Source organism: Bos grunniens, chromosome 4 (assembly GCF_055505025.1).
Source record: "Bos grunniens cultivar Pamir isolate PY7600 chromosome 4, Bosgru_T2T1.0, whole genome shotgun sequence".
Lineage (NCBI taxonomy): Eukaryota > Metazoa > Chordata > Mammalia > Artiodactyla > Bovidae > Bos > Bos grunniens.
In genome coordinates, this window is record NC_141168.1 from 107,208,936 (window position 1) to 107,233,927 (window position 24,992).

Here is a 24,992-nt window from a genome sequence, read left to right on the forward strand (position 1 = left end):
ATCCCATGGATGGAGGAGCCTGGTAGGCTGCAGTCCATGGGGTCGCTAAGAATCGGACACGACTGAGCGACTTCACTTTCATGCATTGGAGAAGGAAATGGCAACCCACTCCAGTGTTCTTGCCTGGAGAATCCCAGGGACGGGAGAGCCTGGGGGGCTGCCGTCTACGGGGTCGCACAGAGTTGGACATGACTGAAGTGACTTAGCAGCAGCAGCAGAGGTTAAGCAATGAAGGAAAGGGACACATAAGAGCAGAGAAACATAAGACAAGTCCTATACTCCCTAAGTTTACTGAACTGAGAGCTTTTAGGCTGTGTGTGGTGCAGCAGGGAAGATCTCTCGAGGTTTCAGCTTAGTATCCTATGATCATGGGATACTAATGAAGAAATTACCTGAGGCCAAGGGGAAAACTACCTGGAGGAATTAGAGGTAATAGTTTCAGGCATGCACACAGGAACACAAATGTTCCTGTTTCCGCCCACCCAGGCAGGAAACCATCAAGGTTGTATAGAATGCATATAAAGGATCTTGCCTCAATACCAAAATCAATTAGTCACAGACTGAGCACTGCTCCAGTCCCAACTAACAAACCATAAAAAGATTTGAAAGAATCAGAGTGTTTTCAAGTGAACTGACCATATCTCAGAACAAACCTCAAGATTTATAGGAATTCCAATATATCCAATACATAGCCAACAGTCACAATGTCTGATATTAGTCAAAAATCAGCATACATACAAACAAGAAGGAAAACATAACTATAAGGTAGAGATAAGTCAATCAGTTGAAACTGACCCAGAACCAACAGATGATGGCATATCAAAACCACAATAAGATAAGCCAAAGATGTACATTATAAACACTAAAGCAACCACTAAAATAATAACATGAAGAAATATGGTTAACATCAAGAAGTAGTAAAATAGAATCATAAAAAATGCAATAATACAAAAGAAAGTTCAAAATAATATCAAGAAAGAAGAATATATAGGATCAGATCAGATCAGTCGCTCAGTCGTGTCCAACTCTTTGCAACCCCATGAATCACAGCACACCAGGCCTCCCTGTCCATCACCAACTCCCGGAGTTCACCCAGACTCACGTCCATCGAGCCAGTGATGCCATCCAGCCATCTCATCCTGTGTCGTCCCCTTCTCCTCCTGCCCCCAATCCCTCCCAGCATCAGAGTCTTTTCCAATGAGTCAACTCTTTGCATGAGGTGGCCAAAGTACTGGAGTTTCAGCTTTAGCATCATTCCTTCCAAAGAAATCCCAGGGCTGATCTCCTTCAGAATGGACTGGTTGGATCTCCTTACAGTCCAAGGGACTCTCAAGAGTCTTCTCCAACACAATTCAAAAGCATCAATTCTTCGGTGCCCAGCCTTCTTCACAGTCCAACTCTCACATCCATACATGACCACAGGAAAAACCATAGCCTTGACTAGACGAACCTTTGTTGGCAAAGTAATGTCTCTGCTTTTGAATATGCTGTCTAGGTTGTCCATAACTTTCCTTACAAGGAGTAAGCGTCTTTTAATTTCATGGCTGCAGTCACCATCTGCACTGATTTTGGAGCCCCAAAAAATAAAGTCTGACACTGTTTCCACTGTTTCCCCATCTATTTCCCATGAAGTGATGGGACCGGATGCCATGATCTTCGTTTTCTGAATGTTGAGCTTTAAGCCAACTTTTTCACTCTCCACTTTCACTTTCATCAAGAGGCTTTTGAGTTCCTCTTCACTTTCTGCCATAAGGGTGGTGTCATCTGCATATCTGAGGTTATTGATATTTCTCCCGGCAATCTTGATTCCAGCTTGTGTTTCTTCCAGTCCAGCGTTTCTCATGATGTACTGCATGTAAGTTAAATAAACAGGGTGACAATATACAGCCTTGATGAACTCCTTTTCCTATTTGGAACGAGTCTGAGAGCAGATATTAATATCACAGTGATTTAAATCTAACCATATCCATAGTCACATTAAATGTACACAATATAAATACTCCAACTAAAAGGCAGATATTATCACAACATAATAAAAATGCAAGATCCATTTATATGACACGTATAAGAAATGCACTTTCAATGTAAAGCAACAAACAGGTTAAAAAAGCAAAAGGATGAGAAAAGATAGACCATGTTAACATATGTCAGAAGGAAGCTAGGGTGGCCCTATTAACACCAGACAAAGCAGTTTTCAGAGCAAAATGTATTACTAGTGATAAAGAAGTTCATTTCATAATGATAAATGAATCAACTCATCAAAAGATATAAGCATCCCAAACATTTATGTACCTAATAACAAAATTTCAAAATACACGAAATAAGAGCTGATAGTATCGCGAAGAGAAACAGAAAAACTCAAAACTGTAGTTGGGAACGTCAACACTCTTCTCCTAATAATTGTTAGAAGCCGTAGACATAAAAGATATAAAAGACTGGAACATCATAATCATCCAACTTGATCTAATTGACAAATCTGGAATATTCTACCCAATAAGAACAGAATACACACCCTTTTCAAGGGTACACAGGACTTTTACTAAGACAGATTATGCAATGAGTCATAAGTCTTAAGGAGTTTAAAATGATACACAAATAATATACAAAGTATGTTCTCTAACCACAGTAGAAATAAGTTATAAATCAGTAACAGAAAGGTCTCTGAAAAATCTCCAAATATGTGTAATGTAAATGATACACTTCAAAACAACTCATCAGTTAAAGATGAAATAAAGAGAGAAATTGGAAAGTGTTTTTAACCAAATGAAAATGACAACAACTGTGTAAGAATCTGCAAGATGACATGAACTTAATGCTTAAGGGACATTTAACAGCATTAACTCCTATATTAGAAACAGCACTACACATCTATATTATTCTCAAGTCACTGACTTCTGCTTCCACTTAAAGAACTAAACAAAGCACATTAAATACAAATTAAGCAAATGAGAAGCAATAATTAATATCAGAGTAGAAATCAATCAAATAGAAGATAGAAAAACAAGAAATATCAATGAAACCAAATGCTGGTTATTTGAGAAGATCAATAAAACTGATGAACACCTAGCCATACTTATCAGAAGGAAAAAACACAAGACAAAAGTTGCCAATTATCAGGAAAGAGAGAGGTAATTACAGAGTTTGCAAATAATTAAAGGATGATGAAGGAATGTATACACAATTTTAGGCCAACACATTTGCCAACAGAGACAAAATGGCCATATTACTTCAAAGATCACAAACTGTCAAAGCTCACTCAAAAAAAAAAAAAAAAATAGATAACCTCAATAGCTCCATTACTGCTCAAGTTATTAAATTTGTATTTTTAAACTTCCCAAAATAAAATTTCAAATTCAAATGGTCTCACAAGTGAATTACATTCTACCAACTATTTAAGAAATTACTACAAACTGATGTCACTAAAAAGCATGACTCATAAAAGAACAAAGTTGAAGGCTGGAATTTGTCAAATCAAAAAGGTTTCCATTCTTAAAGACACTATTAAGAGAATGAAAAAGGCAAGTGACAAACTGGGAGAAAATATTTACACATTGTGTTTCAGGTAAAGGATTGTATTCCAAATACATGAAACCTCTGTAATGTGAAAACCAACAACTCCATTCGTAAATAATAAGTTCAGAAAAATTTAAGCAGACATTTAATCAGAGAAGATATTCAAATAGCAAATATGCACACAAAAAGATAACCTAGCACCATTAGTCACTGGGAAAATTCAAACTAAAACCACAATGAGATACCATTATATTTCTTTAATAACAGTAAAAAAATAATTTTTCAAAAGTCGAAACCAAGCGTTGTCCAGAATGTGGAGGAACTGAGGCTCTCATACACTACTTGTGAGAACGTATTATGGCAAAACTCTTTTGAAAACAGTTTGGCAGTTTAAATATACATTCATTATATGCTTCAGCCATTCCACTTTGGTGATACTTATGCAAAAGAAATGCACACATATTGGCTAAAAATATTTGTACATAAATGTTCATAGCATTTTTATTTGTAATGGAAACAACCCAAATGCACATCAAAAGTGACCAAATAAATGAACTGCGATGTATCCATACAACACATTAGCCAGCAAATACAAGGAATGAATTACTGAGACACACCTACATGAATGAGTCTCCAGATAATAATTTTCACTTTTCCCTTTCATGCATTGGAGAAGGAAATGGCAACCCACTCCAAAATCCCAGGGACGGGGGAGCCTGGTGGGCTGCCGTCTATGGGGTCGTACAGAGTTGGACACGACTGAAGCCACTTAACAGCAGCAGCTGTTTTTACTAGGCCACATTTACTGTGAAAGGGAATATCATTTACAATGATATTCTCGGAGATGTGAACTAAGGGACGGGGACATAACGCAGATCAGGTGTCTGGGAGGAGGGGGAGAAGCAGGTGCGAAGATGACAAAGGGGTGGGAAAAAACCTTTAGGGGCGATGACTCTGCTTATTACCTTGGTTGCAGTGACAACTTCACGAGTGCGTATACATTAAAACCTGCCATTCTGAATACTTCAAATGTGTGTCATGTCTTTAATGTTAATTATACTTCAATAAAGCTGTTAAAAAAGAATCAGCTGACAGAGCCAGTTATGTGTTATGGTCAACTCTATGCGCAGAATCAAGAAGAGGAACTGAACATGTCTTGACAAAACTCTTGTTGCCTGAGACATACTTCATAAAGGGCCTCCCTGGTGGCTCAGTGGTGAAGAATCCACCTGCCAACGCAGGAGACGCAAGAGATGTGGGTTCAATCCCTGGGTTGGGGAGAATCCCTGGAGAAGGAAATTGCACCCTACTCCAGTATTTTTGTCTGAGAAATGCCAGGGACAGAGGAGCCTGTGCAGGCTGCACAATCCATGGGGTCACAAAGGAGGTTGACACGACTTAGCAACTGAACAACAAACAATACTTCATAAAAACATGTGTGACAGGAAGACTGCCTGCACAGGACTATTTACAAGACAGAAAATTTCATTAAATCCGTATTTGAAATTGTAACGTGACTGAAACAACCTCCTCTCTCAAATATTCTTTGAACATTCCTTCCAAACTCTAAGACAAACCACAAAAAAGTCTCATTTCCCATTGTTCTCTGACTCACTGTGTCCACTCTGAAATAAAATATGGCTGGCAAGGTGGAAGTCACAGATATGCCATCTCCCTAGGATACTTTTTCATCTGCATAGTTAACTGAGTTTTTGCCTGGAAAACAGATAAAAATAGGAAAATTCCTAACTGTTCCACACCAGCACGTATAATTTACCAATGTCACAATCTGTCTAAAAAATCTGTTAAGTGCATACGGCAAAGTCTCTGCCAGTTCTAGCCTCCTTGTTATAAAAACCACAATGAAATATTGAAGAATTACTCTCTGAAATTCCCCTGAACAGTAATATATTATGTATTCATTGTTTTTCTGCTTGATTTAAGCCATATTTTTTTTTGGTTATTTAAATAATACAAGTGGAAATAAAACATACAGTGAACTCTATAACTCAACAGCCAATAATTTAGTAGTGTTAAAAAAAAACAGTGTATCAGTTACCCAAAATGTTAGGATATTTCTTTGGCTTAGCAGTGTTAAGAGTCTGCAGAAAACTTTTGCATGCATAAAGGGACACAGCAGATGGCATTTAACCTAACATAAAGATAGCCCTTCAACTTAACATGTCTACAGTAGGTACTAAAATTGATAGAAACTCACAGATACAAGCCCAGAAATCTCAGAAATTCAAATAAATAATAAATGCCCACATCAGGATTCATCAGGTTATATTTAGAAATAAAAAGTAATAGCTTTACAAAATATTGGAATAAAATCTGTTACTCACATATGGAGGTACCCAGTGGCATGTTGGTAAATGTTCAATAACTTGCTTGAGGGAAAGGGAATAAGCCCTGGTTTGAAGCATTTGTCAGCTTCTGTGGTGTAAACACCCCTACCATGGCTGATTTCAAGATGATCTGAATTCACCAAAGCAAGTTGAAAAGAAGCACATAGTCGGCGCTCCTAAGCTTGCGCACAGCTAGGACCCACTGGAAACATCTCCTGCATGAAATCAGCTAACTCTAACCCTGGAACAGAAGTAAACTAAGTTTCCAGGAATTGCCTGTGCATTTTATTCTTTGTGGAAGAATTTTCAATTTTGAGGCTACCTTTTAACATACATTTCCACCTGAAAAAAAAAATGATCTTTAGGATGCAGGAGACATTATCCATAATCAAATAATTTTGAGATTTCTTAATATCGAGGCATTCAACAAAGCGTTATTTTTTTCTTTAACAGGAATCTTTATACCCTCAAACTGGATTCAAATTAAATGCCAATTGTGAGTTCCCAAAAAAGTGAAAGGGCAACAAACAAGACACATTTTCATACTGGTTTTAGACAAAGATTAACTTAAGGTAACTTGTTAGTCAAGGGGAAGATGGCGAGGATCAAGTTAAACATATCTGTCGTCACAGAACTTGTGCGCCCCACCTCGAAGCAGAGGCATGGTGATATGCTTGTAATTTTCATTTGGGGGAGGGCTGTTTTGCAATACTAGGAATTAAAAGAGGGGGTGTCAAAAGCCATCTTTTTGTGGTGTTTTCCACAAAGAGAGACTTTCTTCAAAGCGTAACTGCAGAAGGCAAACTAACAGAAGGAAATAAACTTATTAAACTGGAAATTCAACAAAGGGGAAAAAGGCAAGAGCAACAACGGCTCCGGCCTTTCAACACAACCGTAGCAAAGAAATAATAAAAGGAGTAACAAAAGAGCAGACATATACCCAAGTTCTGAGTCTGACTGCAGCTGCAGCACTGAGGGGTCTGTGTCCCACTGCAGGGTCCTAATCGCGCAGCACAAAGGAAGAAGAACACAGAGAATTAACAAAAGGGGAGGGAAACGAACCAAACCAAACCATGTCATTCATCAAGGCAACAGCATATACAATATGTACGCAGAACATCTCCCCTCTGTCACCCCCACAGCCCCCAGGAGCCAGGAAGACCCCATGGATATCAAGGGACAAGAGAAAGAGAAGCCGTCCTTCCTTTGGAACAACTGCTTGATACTGGAAGCTACAGTTGTTTCCATGGAAGAAAACCCAGAGCAAAATATTCAACCACCCCCACACACCCCCTTTTCATTGTCGTTTCATTCTATACTGAAGCATGATTGACTGGAGCATGTAAACTGCTTCATATGAACCCCAGAGCCAAGCCACACCAGGGAGCAGCAAGCATTCCCCACAGTGATGGCGATCAACTGCAAGGGTTTGAATGGGCCAGAGTAGAAGCATCTGGGGAGGCTGGGCCAGGCAGAGCATGACTGCAGAGCCTGGAGAATAACTGGCTTCCTTGGGTCAGTGACTGCAATTACAGTGCATTAGATTTCGAGGCTCATGGGTGTTTTGGTGTTTCTTATGTATTACACCAAGATGGTCACAAATGGCAATATCATATGTCTCGCAAGATGCCAGGAATGTCTTAATGTCTTCTAAGTACTTCACAAGAGCTAGCACAAAGTATCAATGGTTACCAAGGTTACCAATAGTTATCAACTTCCCTTGTTATCTCTCCACCACATAAAAGGAGCTCTTCCATGAACAGCACACACAAGGACCTTTCTCTGGTAGGCCCTTTAAATTTCCTGCATGGTATATAGTTAACAGGTGAGTGAGGCTTAAGTACCTGGGAGGCAGCCAACGGACAGCGGGGACTTTGGGGTCAGGCACCTGAGATTCAAATCTTGCCTCTGTGACTTACCAGCTCTGTGATAGTGGACATGCTGCTTCAGTTCTCAACCCCTGCACCCTCGTGCTTACCCTGAGAGTGGTTCACGGACCAGGAGCATCGGCATCTCAGGGAACTTGCTGGAAATGCCGAGACTCAGATCTCACCCAGACTCATTGACTCTGGACTACAGTTTAATAAGGCCCCAGGTCATCCGGGGGCATTTTGAAGTTTGAGAAGCCTGCTCAGTTTCCTTGTCTGTAAGGATTTACCATGGCTTATGCGACAATTCATGACCTGGCCTGCAGCTCTCTCCGCAGTCCATCTCTAAGGGATAGCCTCTCCCTCACTGTGTCCCCCTTGATGTTTTTTCCCCCAAAGAGCCATGTGGCTCATGCTTCTGCTTGCTTAGTTTCTGTCTCAGTTCAAATGTCACCTGCCCAGAGAGGCTTTCCTTCTCTCACCACCTCCCGCAAGCAGCACTTCCTTGCCACTCTTCATCCCGTCCTCTTATCCTGCTTTACTTTTTTCATAAGATATCTTTACCTATGGTTTTATTATACATCAGTGTATTTATGACTGTTTGCTGTTAAACTCTGGAATTAAGTCTCAAAATAGCAGGAAGAGCTACATCCCTAAATTATAAGAATATGCCTAGGCCCATGCCTGGGATGCATGTTTATTTCTCTTGATTTTTTAATTGCAGGATAATTGCTTTATAATGTTGTATTGGCATACAAAAATGCAAATACAGCTGCCATACAACAATGCAAATCAGTTATAACTCTCCTTCTATATTCCCTCCCTCTGGAGCCTCTCTCCCGCCCTGTCCCCCCCACCCCCATGCTACCCCTCTAGGTCATCACAGAGAGCCAGGCTGGGCTCCTTCTGTTATACAGCAGCTTTGCATTAGCTGCCTATTTCACATATGGTAGTGTGTGTGTGTGTATATATATATATATGTCAGTGCTCCTTTCTCAATTTGTCCCACAGTGCATGCTTATATAATACAATAATAGTTGAACAGATGGATGGATGGATGCTCTCTGGTTTTCTATAGGCATTGCATGCAATTACACCTATACAGCACAAAGTAAGTATTTGATAAACAGTAGCTGTTTTTACTAGGAGAAGGCAATGGCAACCCACTCCAGTACTCCTGCCGGGAAAATCCCATGGACGGAGGAGCCTGGTGGGCTGCAGTCCATGGGGGCGCTAAGGGTCAGACACAACTGAGTGACTTCACTTTCAACTTTTCACTTTCACATTGGAGAAGGAAATGGCAACCCACTCCAGTGTTCTTGCCTGGAGAATCCCAGGGACGGGGGAGCCTGTTGGGCTGCCGTCTATGGGGTCGCACAGAGTCGGACACGACTGAAGCGACTTAGCAGCAGCAGCAGCTGTTTTTACTAGGCCACATTTACCGTGAACGTGAAATAGCTACTGTATCTACTACCAATGTTTCTTTGACACAACGCCCCATCTATGTAATGGAGCCCACCTAAGCACCTCTTGCAGAGGTCTCAGAACGCAGTTTCTAAGCTCCCCTTGTAAGTTCCGGTTATGCTCGTGTCCTCTGACCTAAAGGCACTGAAAGATGACAACTAAAGTCTGGTGAGAACACTAATTGGTCCCCGTTTCTGAGACCAGTGCTTCTCAAAGTTTACTGTCTGAGCCACCAAGGAGGCCCAGTGTTCCTTAAACTTTAATGCACAGATACCTGGGAATATCGTTTAAAATGCCCGTCTTGATTTAGTAGGTCTGGGGTGGCTTGAGATTCAGCATTTCTAACAGCTCCTAGCAGGGTAGATGCTGCTGGGCTGTGGACCACACTTCGAGTAGTAAGGTCTGGACTTAGATCAGTGGTTTTCAAACTCTGACATGGATCAGAATGACTGGGAGGGACTGTTAAAATACAGGTGCTGATCCTCAAGCCCAGAAATTCTGATTCGAGTAGTTCTGGGGTGGGGCTGAGAATCTGTATTTCTAACAAGTTCCCAGGGAATGCTCACAGCTGATCCTAGAACCACCATTAGAGAATAGCTAACGAGGCTAGACTATTGCTTCCACTAGCTGGCAGGCAGAAAGCATCACTGATCCTCAAATACATCAGCATCTAAACAAGTGATTCACACTCGCTGGCCTAACGCCCAGGCCACTTTTAAACCAATGAAATCAGAATGTTTGCGGTGGGACGCAGGCATCCAGATTTTTTGAAACTCTCTCTTGTACTGCTGCTGCTAAGTCGCTTCAGTCATGTCCAACTCTGTGCGACCCCATAGACAGCAGCCCACCAGGCTCCCCCGTCCCTGGGATTCTCCAGACAAGAACACTGGAGTGGGTTGCCATTTCCTTCTCCAATGCAGGAAAGTGAAAAGTGAAAGTGAAGTCGCTCAGTCGCTCTCCTGTACAGCCGGGGTGAAAACGGCTGCTGTGCACTCGTTCTCTGTCCAAGGAAAGCAGCTCTTTCTGGCCCTGGACACTAGTTCCATCATCCCTTTCAAATGATGGAAGTGACCGAATCCATTACAATGATTCACCCTTGCTGTTCACTTATCTCTGGGGTCCAAACCTTTTATCTTTACGGATACTTCCTTGGCTACAGACAGAGGAGTGGCCTCTGGCTCTGGCTGACTGTGAGAAGCATTCCCTCATAAGCACTGGGATCAGCTCCTTTGCGCTCAGGTTTCTGATGGGACAATTTGGGGGCCTTTTTCTCTCTTCTCAGGCAAGGGAAGAGTATGGCAGCTCCCAGGTGGTCACAGCTGTTCTATTATTTACCTACAACTCACCTGAACACATTGAACCCTTAAAGTAAGACTACTAGACCTGATCAGTTATATTTTAGATGCCAAGTCACCAATCTGTCACAGGAACAGCAAATGCCAGGCTGAGCAATTATACAAGCCTGAAGAAGTCTTCTCCTTGAAGACTGACTTCTGGGAAGTCAGACTTTAGCAGTGTCTTTAGAATTAGAACAAGTGAAGATGAATATTTAACTATTAAAGCTTCTCCCTGTCCTATGCCCATCATGTCCACATTTTATAACAGGACTAGACCACCACTCACTGCTGCCAGAGCCTCCACTTTCCCTAATTTCTTGGGATGACCAACAGAACCCGTTTTGCTGAATGTAATCTTTAATTCTGTCAATTAAATTTTGTCTACTCTTCCTGTCTGGGAAACCATCTTGGTTTTGTTTGCTCATTTTTAAGAGCTGTATTTGATCTGCTCTGATCATCTGTAGGTTGATTTCTTAGGTTAACTCTCTGAGGATCCACAGGAGGATTTTTTTCATGAGGAAGCTGCTACTTGCACAGATATTGAATAACCTAGTGATTTCTAACCTAATGTGGCATCATCATGGCTCCACGGCCCTACGGTTGGACTGGCAGCTGGACAGACTTTAAGGTCACATTTCCCAACTTGTTTCAAACTTCTAGATACAGGATCTTCCCACACCATGGTAAATAATCACTCACTTATTGGATACTAAACATGTTGAACAGTGTAGCCTCTGGTATCTCATCTAAAAAGGCCTACCATATAACAGTCAATAATCTGTGGAACAACCTGTTTTTCAATATTTCTTATAAAGAAAAAGAATATGACAGACACTAAAATTATTCAAACTAGCAGTGAACCCATTAAGAGACAAACAGAAGTTTATATCACACCCTTTTACTATCCAGCTTCCTACAAAAGTCTCTCTTCATTGGCCCAATCTTATTGACTCAGTTTATTAGATAGAAGGAAGTAAAAATTCAAACAATGCAAAACAATCCCTGGCCCTCCATGGAAAGCATAACTTAGGAGTAAGAGATATGATGTCTGTGTTGTATAACCACACTCTCTGATTAGTGGTTAATTTCTTTCTGTTCAGAGCACGTTAGGAGTTTCCAGTCTTCTTCCCATTTTCTTAGACTCCAGAGTAGACAGTCTTAATATTTTTCCCTTAAAGAGCATCTTTGCTCTTACCTTTTTTTTTTTTTGGTTTTGGTTATAAGAAAGAGTTGTCTGATAAATACTTGGAAGGCAGTCATTAAGAACCATCATTTGCCATTTTGATTCCATTTGTTTGACTTAGTATGAACAGAATGCTAGATTTCTAATTTAAAAAAATAGATATGCAGCAAGCAATAAGGATTTACTGTATAGCATAGGGAACTATAGTCAATATCTTGTAATAACCTATATTGGAAAATAATTTCAAAGATAATATATGTGTATATGTATAACTGAATCACAAAAAGAAGAATTATATTTTTTTAAATTTAGCAATGTTTATCTTTCTGCCACTTTTTCTAAATGTCCTATGGACATCTAATAACATATGAAATACAAAATTTTAAATATATTTGTGTAGGCTGTAAGATTAATATAAATAGAAATCTATCATATTTAAATTATTAATGACATCATTTAAGATGCTCCTATTCTTATTTTTCTGCATTTGATATTCTCAGAAAAATGTTACTATGTCTCACTGTGATTATATATTTTCTTTTCCCTTATATTTCCTCTGATTTTGCTTTCTGTATCTTTGTTTCTTTATTGTTAGGTGTCTAATGGTTTATGATGTCTCTCTTCTTAGTGAATTGTACCTTTTATCATTAAAAATACTCATCTTTGTTTCATTTAAAAATAAACAGATTTAATTTTAAAAATAAAATTTAATAAAAATTTTTTTAAAAGAAAAAAATCCATCATTTGCAATGCTAATATTCAACGTGGCTGAGGCACTCTCATCTACTGCCGGTGGCATTTTAAATTAGTACAGTTCTTTGGGAAAGCAACACGCCAGCGTGGAGCAAGAATCACAAACACAGAATTACTCTGGAACTCGTTTCACTCCCAGGAACTCACCCTATGGAAATAAAACAGCACAAGGGGTAAATAACAAAAATGATGATGATGAAAATGACGACCACTAACCCATCACATCCCATGGCTTATTCTTGTTTCTCATACTTGATCTCTATGATTCTGGTGACTACTGGCTCCTTCATAAGCATGTTATTTCTTTTAGTGTTCCTGACCCTAAATGTTCTGATGTCTTTTTCACTTCTCATTATACCTCTGGAAGAGTCCTTATTCTTTCCATCCCCATAAAGACAGACATTGCCCAACCAGAGTAATTTCTTCTCCCCTCACCTCTATAGCTACAGATGATCTCCAAGATGCCCACATATCTTCTTCAAAAGATAACCCTGAAGTCCTCATCATCCTTGAACTCAAAGTTCTTCCTTTCCACATGCTTTTTGGGCATATCCATCCGTAACACCAAAAGCATTTAACCTTTTCTTGTCTCATCAGGCTTTTCTTTCCTTCTCTAGCACCACAATCCTCATTCACATTTTCTGTCCTTTTTATCAGATCTATGGCTCCCCCAAACACATCCTCAAATCTTGAAAGCATTACAAAAATGCAGTGGTCCAGACCTCAACTCAGATCTATGCCTTAGGTATCTGTATTTTTAGTAAGTTTCCAGGTAAATTCAATATTTTCCTGGCTCCAAATATAGGAATAGGAATCCAAGGCCATACTTGCCTCCCAGACTCTGATGTATTTTCAAACTCCTTCACACACATTCTATACCCCACATGTCTCCTCTCCCCCACCTCTCCCTCTATATGATCTGGAATGCCCTTTCTCCCATCTCTACTTGTCCAAAGCATAGCCACCATGTGAGACCCAGCTCAAATGCCTTATTCTCTAAATATATTTGTCCTCAATAACCTCATTCACAAATAGCTTGTCTCTCTATGGGACTGCGCTTCTTATCCCACAGTTCTCTTTGCCAACCTGCAATCCACTTGACCTCAATAGTAGCCCTGCATCAAGCTTTAAAACCAAGTACAGATGGTCTGAAGGATATAAGGAGCACTGTTACCAAGCCCAGGGGCCTCAGCATCAAGACAAACACACTGTGAGTCCCACCTGCCTTTCTGCCCTGAGCCCAGTAACTGGTTTCTGCCTTGTTTCTGCTAGGAAATCCTTGCTTTGTATCTGAGTGCTCTGACCACTTCCAACAGCTCCCCTTGAGCAAAGGCCACTTCTGGCAACTAGCCCAGCAACCTTGCACTACCCAGCTTTTACCTGGGTCCTCATCTCTTCACTCACCCCGCACCCATCCCATTGAGGTTTCTGCAAACTGTGCATGTGCATAAGTGTGTATACACATGCACACACATACACACACACCCACACACCCCTACCTCAATAAATAAATTTACCAAGTACCTAATATCAAGACCAAATATCAAGACTCTAAGTAATGAATCACAAGCACTTGTCCGACAAGAATATACAAATTAACTGCACCTGGGAATAATGCTTTATGATATTATTGCTCACCTCTATGAGTACAAATATTCGAGAGCTGGAACTACATAGAAACATATCCTCAGACAGCTTCAAATTAAATATGTCATTTACTCGAAGTGGGATCTTTAGAAGAGAGAAGAATTCCTTCATTGTTGTCTTCCTTGCAGGTCTAGCATTTATTGTGTTGTACGATAGATTCTTAACTGTTTACTGAATGAATGTGATCAACGAATGAACAAATGAATGGTCTTTACCTGCATTTTCTGCGGATAGGTGTTAAGTATGAGGGCAAGTTGGTTCCCTAAGAAACAGTTTTTACTTTCTTTATGTAAAAAAAATGAGAGCATACATCAGGGCATGTCTGTCTGATTTCCTTCATCTCTGCAAGCCACTTCTGAAGAACTCAGTCTGTGTGGCATGATGCCATCACATGGTTCCAGAAGAATTTTCAGACTCACTTCCATACTGAAGAAGGAAAGCTTATCTTGAAGAGGTAGAAAGATTGCTCAAGGGCAGGGTACTCTGACTCCCAGAGTTTTTCTGGACTCTTGCTTCACATGTCTTCTATATCAAACAAATCACTAGTCACTAAACCGACAAAGAAAAGTTTGGGCCAATGTGAACATAGTGCCCAAGAGAAAATCCCCAGTCAGTGTCATCCCCAAACTGTTTCTCTAAGTGCCACTTCCAAAAGGAATACATTGAATAACAAAGATATTTAAATATCTATCATATCACTCAGCCTTTCAGAATCGTTAATGTGATGTCAATTAATTAAGAATGACATTTAAATAATTAGTTAATGTTTTGCTTTCCAGCCTCAATGATTTCCTTACTTTGGACTGGCAGTGATGATGATAAAGATTTTCTGATGTCAGAAATAAAACTGGAACAGTGCAACATATACTTATACCAAGCCTCTTTCTTAATTGGCTGGGTGAGAATCTTCCCTCCACTGGCTAACAGCGAAGCCCTAACCAGGAGCTCTGACACAGGCCACTCTGAGTCACGCAGGAAGTCCATCTGCGCTGGATTCAGAGAAATGCAAGACTTCCCATCAGAAAAAAAGGATGTGTTTTCCCCAAATCTTCCATAAAGGACCTGCTATCCAGTAAGTTGTCTCTCTGGAAGAAAGCTCAGCAACTCTGCTAAAAATAAATGCTTACCCTGATACTATAACCATATGGTTATATACAGTAGTCTCTGCCTGACAAGATAGCAACAATTTTTAACTAGTCAGTCCATGTGCTACATAAAGAAAAAAAATCCTATAGTACACAATTTATTTTAATTTGTAAAGACAGTGACTTTTAAATAGCCTTGAATCAGAGATTTTCAGTCTCCCTGAAGTCCAATTAGCTGGTAGCAAGCATCCTGCCAACTCCTCTTTACATAAAGATAATTTAATGAATTTTGTATATACAAAATCTTAATAGTCTTACTAAATTCCCCCCTAGGTTTGGCATTATTGAGTTGTACTTTTTCACCTTTACTAAAACCTCCTTAACATCTTGCCTTTAGCCTCTGAGTTATCAGAGCACCTTAAAAGATGAGGATGGTTTCACCAAAAAGAGGTAAAAATCCATTGAGGTTCATAGAGTGCCAGAGAATCCAATGGAGTCCAATTGTGGATGAAGTTGAAAGTCCTGAGGATTTCGTGTTGGGCATTAAGCTCACGGAGCCCCTGAACACACTTTCCTCTCCTCAAATCACGAGAAAAAAGTGGTGACCAGGTGCGGCCAGTACAAGTTGACCATGAATAAATTATTCTAATTGCCTTATTCATGAGTTCACTAGGCAATAAGTGGATCAGGGAAAGGTAGAGTTTATTAAATATCTGAATTTAAATATTATTCAGAAAATTAAATATCTGAATTTTACCCCAAGTATTTTTTCAATATAAAACAATATGAACTATATGGAAGCCTACCATTCAAATTGAATAGCAGAGTATCTGCAGACATCAGTTTCAGTTCTGGTCTGCTATGCACGTGACGCTAGAAGCCCCAAAGAACCCTAATCCACTCCCTCTATACTTCTGTTCTCCTGTTAAGGGTTTCAGAAGACACTTCTGTTTCTGCTTCTCTAAGGTCCCCTTGGGAGAGGCCTCACCTCTGTACAGAAAATCAAGGATATAAGGGTTTTAGCTGATAGGTATTGACAGCTGGGAAAGAAGACAATTTTAATATAATGGGATTATGTTGGGAGCAACTGGGGAAATCTGAAGATGGTATATATAGTAGATAAGTTGAAAATGTACTGAAATGGAAAAATAGAAATACTTGAATAGAAATGCAAGTTCTTCAGTTTGTACAGTATGACATCATTTATCATATATATGATGACATACATCTTGTGTGAAAGAATATACACTAAGGTATTAAGAATGCCAATGCATATTCTTCGTAGGAATGTAATTTTTTCTACTTTTGCTCATTTATCTAATTGTATAAAATGACCTGATATTATTTCTATAATAAGAGATCATTAAAAATAAATGGGGGGGGGTGCTTGAGTGTCCTTGACTGATTGGAAGGTAGAAAACTTAGTGATGGTATTTAGGCCATAGATGGTCCAAAAGGAGGACAGAAATCAACTGAATTACTGTATTACTATCCATCCACCCAAGCCACTTGTCACAAAATTCAAACATCAGTCATCTTCTATCTAGTTAAGGAGGTTATGTAGTAAGAGACTGCACAATATGTTATCATATTGAGACATATTTTAACTTTGAAATCACTTTGAAAGTATTCCTTTTAAATCAAATTTTGGACAGTGTGTAGCCCATGCCCTGGGGTACAGTAAACTTTATGATGTCAATACTCTCCTAGTTTCCACAAGCCAATGCGTTCTCTAATTTAGCTTTGTCACTGGGAAGCCCAAGGAGTCTCAGCCAAACATGAGAACAGCCCTAAAGCAAAGTCCCTTGTAAGCCATCCATGTCCATAAGAATAAATGTGGGCTGAATTATTATCACTTAAATAGATTCATTTCTGGTCAAATATCTGAAGGTTAGGAATTAAGGATTAGGGTAAATCAAACAGTGATATTAAGTTGGTGCAAAAGTAATTGCGGCTTTGCATTGCTGAACTTTGCCATTTGATACTGGAGTACATCTTTAAATAAATATGGTTATGTTATATATCATTTTGGAGAAGGCAATGGCACCCCACTCCAGTACTCTTGCCTGGAAAATCCCATGGATGGAGGAGCCTGGTAGGCTGCAGTCCATGGGGTCGCTAAGAGTCGGACACGACTGAGCGACTTCACTTTCACACATTGGAGAAGGCAATGGCAACCCACTCCAGTACTCTTGCCTGGAAAATCCCATGGATGGAGGAGCCTGGTAGGCTGCAGTCCATGGGGTCGCTAAGAGTTGGACACGACTGAGTGACTTCACTTTCACTTTTCCCTTTCACTCATTGGAGAAGGAAATGGCGGCCCACTCCAGTGTTCTTGCCTGGAGAATCCCAGGGACGGGGGAGCCTGGTGGGCTGCCGTCTATGAGGTCGCACAGAGTCGGACACGACTGAAGCGACTTAGCAGCAGCAGCAGCATATATCATTTTAATGAGCATTTTTTGCCTTATTTTTTTTTGCTAATGACTTACTACCTACTGTGTATTTTACATTTATTTTAGACTTACAGAAATCATGTTAGACAAAAAGCAAATTTGAGCGATGTTTTTATTTGAGTTCAAAATGGGTCATAAAGCAGCAGACACAACTCGAAACAGGAACACGTTCAGCCTGGGAACTACTAATGAATGCACAGTGCAGTGTGCATTCAAGAAGTGTTCAAGAAGTCTGGCAAAGGAGAGACAGCCTTGAAGATGAAGAGCGTAGTGGGTGGCCACTGGCAGTTGACAATGACCAACTGAGAGCCATCACCAAAGGTGATCCTCTTACAACTACATGAGAAGTTGCCAAAGAACTCAACACCGACCATTATATGGTCATTAGGCATTTGAAGCAAATTGGAAAGGTGAAAAAGCTGGGTAAGTGGGTGCCTCATGAGCTGACCAAGAATCAAAAAATCGTCGTTTTGAAGTGCTGTGTTCTCTTATTCTATACAACAATGAACCATTTCTTGATTGGGTTGTGACGTGTGATGAAAAGTGGATTTTATAATCGCAGATGTCCATCTCAGTGGTTGGACCAAGAAGAAGCTCCAAAGCACTTTTGAAAACCACACTTGGACCAAAACAAGGTCATGGTCACTGTTTGGTGGTCTGCTGCCCACCACTACAGCTTTCTGAATCCCAGCAAAATCGTTATATCTGAGAAGTGTGCTCAGCAAATCAATGAGATGTACTGAAAACTGCAATGCCTGCAGTTGACCTGTAACTGGTCAACAAAATGACCTGTAACTGGTCAACAAAAAGAGCCCAGTTTTTCTTCTTGACAATGCCTGACCACACATTGCATAACCAGTTTTAAAAGTTCAATGAATGGGCTACGAGGTTTTGCCTCGTCCATCATATTCACCTGACCTCTCACCAACCAACAACCACTGCCTTGAAGCATCTCAAAAACCATTTTCAGGCAAAATGCTTCCACAGCAAGCAGGAGGAAGAAAATGCTTTCCAAGAGTTCCCTGAATCCTGAAGCATGGGTTTTTATGCTACAGGAATAAACAAACATTTCTCATTGGCAAAAATGTATTGATTGTAATGGTTCCTATTTTGATTAATAAAAATGTGTTTGAGCCTAGTTCTAATGATTTAGAATTCATTGTCTGAAACCACAATTACTTCTTCATCAACCTAATAGTTAAAACTCACATATTCTTAATATATGTCAGACTCCTTTCCTGGTGCTTTACAGATACTATTTGTTTAATCACGATTACCTTATGGAGTAGGTTGTGTATCACACAGCGATTGCTGTTAGAGATGATGTAGGGCTGAGGTATAGATTGTGGAAACTTGTATTGACCTGCCCAGGTTCAAACCTAGCATTGTAGCTATGTCCTGCGTGAACCTGAGAAAATTATTTATTCTCTCTGTGCCTCCATGCCCTGTAAAAAGTAGGATGATACTTGATTCTTTCAATAAATGTTTAACACCTATCATATGGACACAACCACAAATATGACTTAGTCCCTTCTTGCAAGGAACCTATCATTTCCTGAGGAAGAGAGACATGTATTCAACTAAACATAAATCATTCCTTAAGAGCTATAAAATGCTAATGCTTCACTCTCATGTATCAAAGATGTAAGCTCTTGCTTTGAAATTAATATTCTTTATCATATTGAGAAAAACATTTATATTCCTAGTTTACTAAGTTTTAAAATATGAGACTAGATATTTACATTTTGCAAGTACCATTTCAGTATATACTGCAATATTTACTTTTCCCTCTTTGACCTTTTTATATGCTGAATTAAGGTAGCATTTTTCTATATTAAAATATCCTTGAATTTTTGAATCCAACACAATTAAGCATAACATTGTATCCTTTTAATACTGTATTGGATTCCAGCTGCAAACAACATATTTAGGATTTTTTTTCCATCTACATTTATATGTAAAACTAGTCTTTCAAATTTTGTATTAATAGGTTAATTTTTTGAAACCCAAGAGCTTATTCTTTGTTCAGTATGTTTGAACAAGCAATGATTAATTGACTCTACCAAAACTAATTATGAGAAAGAGAAAAGTACAACAAATGTAAATTGTAAATGAGAAGCAGGCTATAACTACAGAAGCAGAAATTGGAACACAAATTATGATACTATAAGTTTAAAAATTACACTGGTATAATTGAAAAAATGTTAAATACGTCTACTCTCTATTCACTCAGTTTAGAAAATGTACTTAACTGCTCTTAAAAATCAATAAAAGAAAATTTTGTTATATTTCATATGTTTAAAGCACTATTTAACCTTTTCTTTATAATAGGGCATATTAAGTATGCCAATTTCCAAATTAACCACTTACAGGGGTTATATAAGAAGTGTTTGCTAATTCTGGTTCTGCAAAGCAAACTGTAGTTTTGGTTTGAAAGTCTGGCAAGTGAATGGCAGAATTTATGTGCACCTTTAGGTAGGACCAGATGTGTTGCTTTGATTCCTAAGTTATCTTCTGCAAGATTTTCCATTTTTCAAAAAGTCCAAATTCTACACAAATATGCAAATTTATGGCTATAGAGTTATATTCTTAGGAATTACCAAGTGCTTTTCTCAGTCTCGTGTTTTACGCAGTGTTAGAGTTAACAGTAACTGCTTTCAAAGATGTTTCTTCTACAGAAAAAGACATTCCAAGTAGAATTTAAAAAACTGAAATATAACATTCTTCTGAAATTTTACTCGCATATATACTTTATGGAAACAAAAACATAAATTTGCATGGAATGTGCCTAAGTTCAAAACAAGGGCACAGTTTACTAAGCTATTCCTAATGCCTTCTCAAGCCAAGCCTGTGCTCAGTTCTTCTGAAAAATCATTTCCTCAATGCCAGTTTCTTTGCATCGCTATGAAACCTGCACTTAGCAAGGGATATACTCCTTGACTTCCAGTTGCCCACTCTTGCCAGAATGTTTCTATAGAGAACTGAAGCTAGTTGGAGTTTGTGGAGTTTGTGTGATGTGGAAGTAGATAGCACCTCTTCCAAAGTGGTTAATTTTAAAAAATCATGTAAGAAGGGGAAAGGAATGAGGTTCCCTCCAATTGAATAACTGCTGCTGTCCCCAGAGTGCTAACAGCATCAGTCAACTTTCTCCAGAAGTTTTCAAAAGGGCTCGTCGACTATGAAGTCGGTAATAGTATTTAACACTGCCAGTGGAGCCCCTTGACATTAAGCATCACTGACACAATGCCATCGCTGTGCAGAAACAGGCAAAAATATTACCTTAATGATAGGCCAATGGACCCCCCTAAGGAACGTGATTATACTGTGCCAGCTCTTGTATAAATGTTAGATCTTACACGCTGTGTTATTATTACTTTTCCTCCCCCACCCTCAAAGACCTTTTGAAGTGTTCAAAGCAAAAGATGAGGAGAAGACGTGTGCTACTCCAAATCACAAAGGCGATTTGTTAACACAAACCAGCCTGGTGCCCACAAAAGCCTCTATGTTCGCTCTTCTCAAATTGAAAGCAGTGTCCAACCTGTTTCAAAAGACCTATGAAGACAAAACACTCAAGTCTGAAATTCATGAACAGACAGGTATTGGTGAAATCATTTTAGTCTTATGTATTGATTTCAGAAAGCTAAAAATCCTACAACATAGGCTAACCCTATTCTCATTTCTGTTTTCCTCTACCAAAATTGCCGAGGCTTTTCTGAAAACAAAGGACCATCAGAAGATAATGCTCATAATAAGGTGTTAAATGAACAGAGAAAAATGCAAAATTGTATACCTCTCCTCCAGGAATTCCCTTGTGGCTCAGCTGGTCAAGAATCTGCCTGCAATGTGGGAGACCTGGGTTTGATCCCTGGGTTAGGAAGATGCTCTGGAGAAGGGAAAGGTTACCCACTCCAGTATTCTGGCCTGGAGAATTCCGTGGACTGTATAAGTCCATAGGGTTGCAAAGAGTCGGACATGACTGAGCGACTTTCACTTCACTTCCTCCAGGAGCATATACAGTAGCAAGACATATACACAGGTAGATAAGGATCGAAAAGTACCCTGACAAGACAAAGGCTGATCTGTTAGAATGCTGGGGCTGTGGATGATTGCTTCTTTTATCGAAACTTTATTAAAATGCTTTATGATTATTTCAAAAGTCAGAGAGGTCAGACATCACCAACTCATGAGCCAAATCTAGCCCACAACTCCTTTTAACAAAGTCATTAACACTTAATGTCTATGAGACTGTTGCATAAATATTTGCATTCTTAGCTTCTCATGAAAAATTGAAAAGTGTGGAAAAACTGGTCCATGTTCCCATCTGAGCTCAACAAGCCCAAGAGCTGTGAAGAGACCATCTGAGATTTATAAAGGGAGTGCTAGCTAACAAGCTGCCAAAGGCCCCACTCCCCACTCATCTCTATCGCCTGCCTATGGGCACCCACATGTGGGAATACTGCTGAGGACACCTGGATTAAGAATGTTTCCATGACCCCGTGCATATTAATGAGCCATCTCCTTTCTCCCGTCACACTGCTACATTTTGGACATTCCCTCAGTGGTCAAATTAGAGAATGTCTATATCGGCCTTGAGAAGTTCGTTACATAATCTTGGAATATACCTAGTGTAATAAAAGTTTGGCAACTGACAAAAATGAAGCAGTTAATCCTGATGATTATAATAATTAATAATGATAATAAAAACACTTTGGGGACCGAGTTCTCAAATTTGTCAACTCTATTAAGCAAATAAACAAGACTTTTGAAAAAGTAAATTTAGGGTTACAACATCTCAGTGTTACAAAGATTCTCATGGAAACCAAAACCCAGGTAGAATAATGAGAAGCTAGATATATATTCCGTTTGTCTTTGGTCCTTCCCTACTTTCTTTTAAACTGAAGCCAGTAGATATGCTTGTGCTTTGTCAAATAAGACACATGGTGTCAAATTAGCCTATTCACGAAAGAGTGATACTTATCACTTCAAGGGTTCAAAATCAATCCTATGTCACCAAAAATAGCAAGCCACCAAAATGTAAACATAAAAAAATGACTGATACGTAAAGAGGAGTGCACAGTTAACCACATGCAACGGAATGGTGTGGTTTTTCAGACTTTTGGTTTCTTGCCTTTTTTTAGGGGAGAGGGAGGGAGGTATTATTGACATCCCACCACGGCCTTTGTGAAGGGACAATTCTTACCTTGTCAACGGTCCCAGGTCGCCTGAGTCTTGGCTTCCAGCTTCACTGGGAGTGCTCACTGATTTCGAGGAGGGAGACATAGGGGTTGGGACTAAATAATGAAAATAACAGGTATCCCATGTTAAAAAATGCAGCGGCTGCACTGGGAAGAGCAGTGTCAGATAAATCAAAACAAACGGGCTCAAATTAAAGTGATTGTATGGCCAGGAGAGATTGAGATGGGATAAGGATTTAAAAAAAAAAAAAAGGAAAGAAAAGAAAAGGAAAAGAGTCCAGTGAATTTTTCATACTTTGGAAATTAAAATTTGAAATGAATTTAGACAGAATTAACTTAGAGATTCTAAGGCCATGTCCACCTTAACAAAGTAAAATGGAGAATCAAAACAGTTACCTGGATAATTCAAGGCAAATCCCTCTCTAGCATGAACTATCCAGATAATTCTAATGCTCCACTTTATTTTGTTAGTATAGATGTGACCTATTCAAAATAAAACGAGGTGTCTATAAAACTTTAAATGATTATGAAATAAGTGATTCTGAGGAATTTTAGAAGGTCACAGGGAGTCAGAAAAGTCTGCTGCATGTTTTGCATTTCTTGGAGGAAAGTCTATTGACTGTGGAGTATAAGCTGCATTTGCTATGAGAGACTAAACGACAGTTAGAGTAAAGGGTAAATGTTGAACCCAATAATTTAAAAATCTCTTTCAAAACAAAGCACAATGCCAGGCTGCTTTATTTTTACACTTAATTAATAGTTGCATCCCTTGCACTGTTTACTGTGTTTGGGAATTGTGTTCTTTGCATCTGGCAGCTCTAGAAAGCACTGCCGTGTACACGTAGGCAAACCGCCATTCTGGAGACAGGAGAAACAGGTTCAAAGAGCAAGGTCAGTGCAGACTGGAACTCTCAAAGCAAGGGTAATAAAAGAAAATAAATTAGAGGAAATGCAAATGGATTTTCCCCCTCTATCTTTCAGATACAAGCCAAACGTCCTTCAGATAGAAGCTGCACCAAATAGCCAAGGTGGCTCCAGGCCAGATGAGAACGGGATCTCAGTATCACTCTTGCCAGAGAAGCCATATGGGCAGCAAGAAACTTCAATACATAGTGTAGATTCCCATTTGGTTTCAATCATGTGCAATTTCCTTTTATTTATTTAATAAGGTAAAGGGTTTAACTATGTTGCCCAAATCCTATAACACAATGGCAGATCTGTCAAGAAACTAGGAATTTTCACGTGGTTCTACAATTAATTCACTGATTACCCTTTGCAGTAAGTCAGAGGGTAAGTCGGAGGGATGGATAAAAGTTGAAAACGGGCTCCACTTTTGCCAGAGCCCTTTGGCAGGGATGACAGGATAGTTCAGAATTTGGTCATGGTTTAGGGATATTTAAACTGTTTAGCTCTTAAGGTTTAATTGCTGGCTTTACGCAGGTTAGGGGAGAACAAATATTCTACGGTTGTGTTTAACCAGTGTTCACACTGCAGCAGAACTTCAAAGGCTATTTTGAGGCAAAAATATAATTGCCAAGGGTCTAACATGTATTACTTGTCAACTAAGTAATAAAAAGGTCTGTCAGCTCCTCATAGAAGACCCATCACTCAAATATCCTGTGGGTTACACCTCCCATACCACAAAGAAACTAACAAAATAATCAACGTCTTATTGGGGGTTATTATATCATTGTTAGACATATGATTTTACTTACTATTAGTACACCCTGAGGTTGAGCATAAAATGTTTTTTCATGGTGTTTAGTTTAGTGTGTATGTACTGAATGATATCCAGAAACACTTAATAATTTATATGATTATATTTTGCCCTTTTACTTATATTGATACACACACTTGCCATTTTATTGTTCATGGGATAATTTTTATTGTTAATTTAAGTAATTATGGAAATAAATGAAAATTTATGTTAATATAAAAGCCAATGATGGAATTAAACGATGAACGATTTATAAAAGGGGATCTGATACTATCTTTATTTATATGTATTATTTTTAAAGCTTTTATTTTACTATATTGGATATCATGTAGTTTTACAGACACCCTGGGATTACTCTGAAATGTATGGAAAGCAAATGGATAAAGAAAAATAAAATAACTTATCACATGAGTGATGTATAATGACAGA

General features: G+C 39.1%; 1 protein-coding gene across 22 annotated transcripts in view; it reads right to left on the minus strand.

The window, feature by feature from the left end:
• Positions 1-24,992, minus strand: part of DYNC1I1 (dynein cytoplasmic 1 intermediate chain 1) — a 382,305-nt gene that overhangs the window by 300,887 nt on the left and 56,426 nt on the right. For 15 of the 22 annotated variants that reach the window (XM_086397756.1, XM_086397763.1, XM_086397764.1 and 12 more), the window contains 2 exons: positions 22,852-22,942; positions 6,802-6,861 (listed from right to left, as the gene is read on the minus strand). In XM_086397756.1, coding sequence (XP_086253882.1) covers positions 6,802-6,861; positions 22,852-22,942 — 151 coding nt within the window. The remainder of the gene's footprint in view (positions 1-6,801; positions 6,862-22,851; positions 22,943-24,992) is intronic. The other 7 variants (XM_086397769.1, XM_086397758.1, XM_086397761.1 and 4 more) reach the window with 1 other exon arrangement.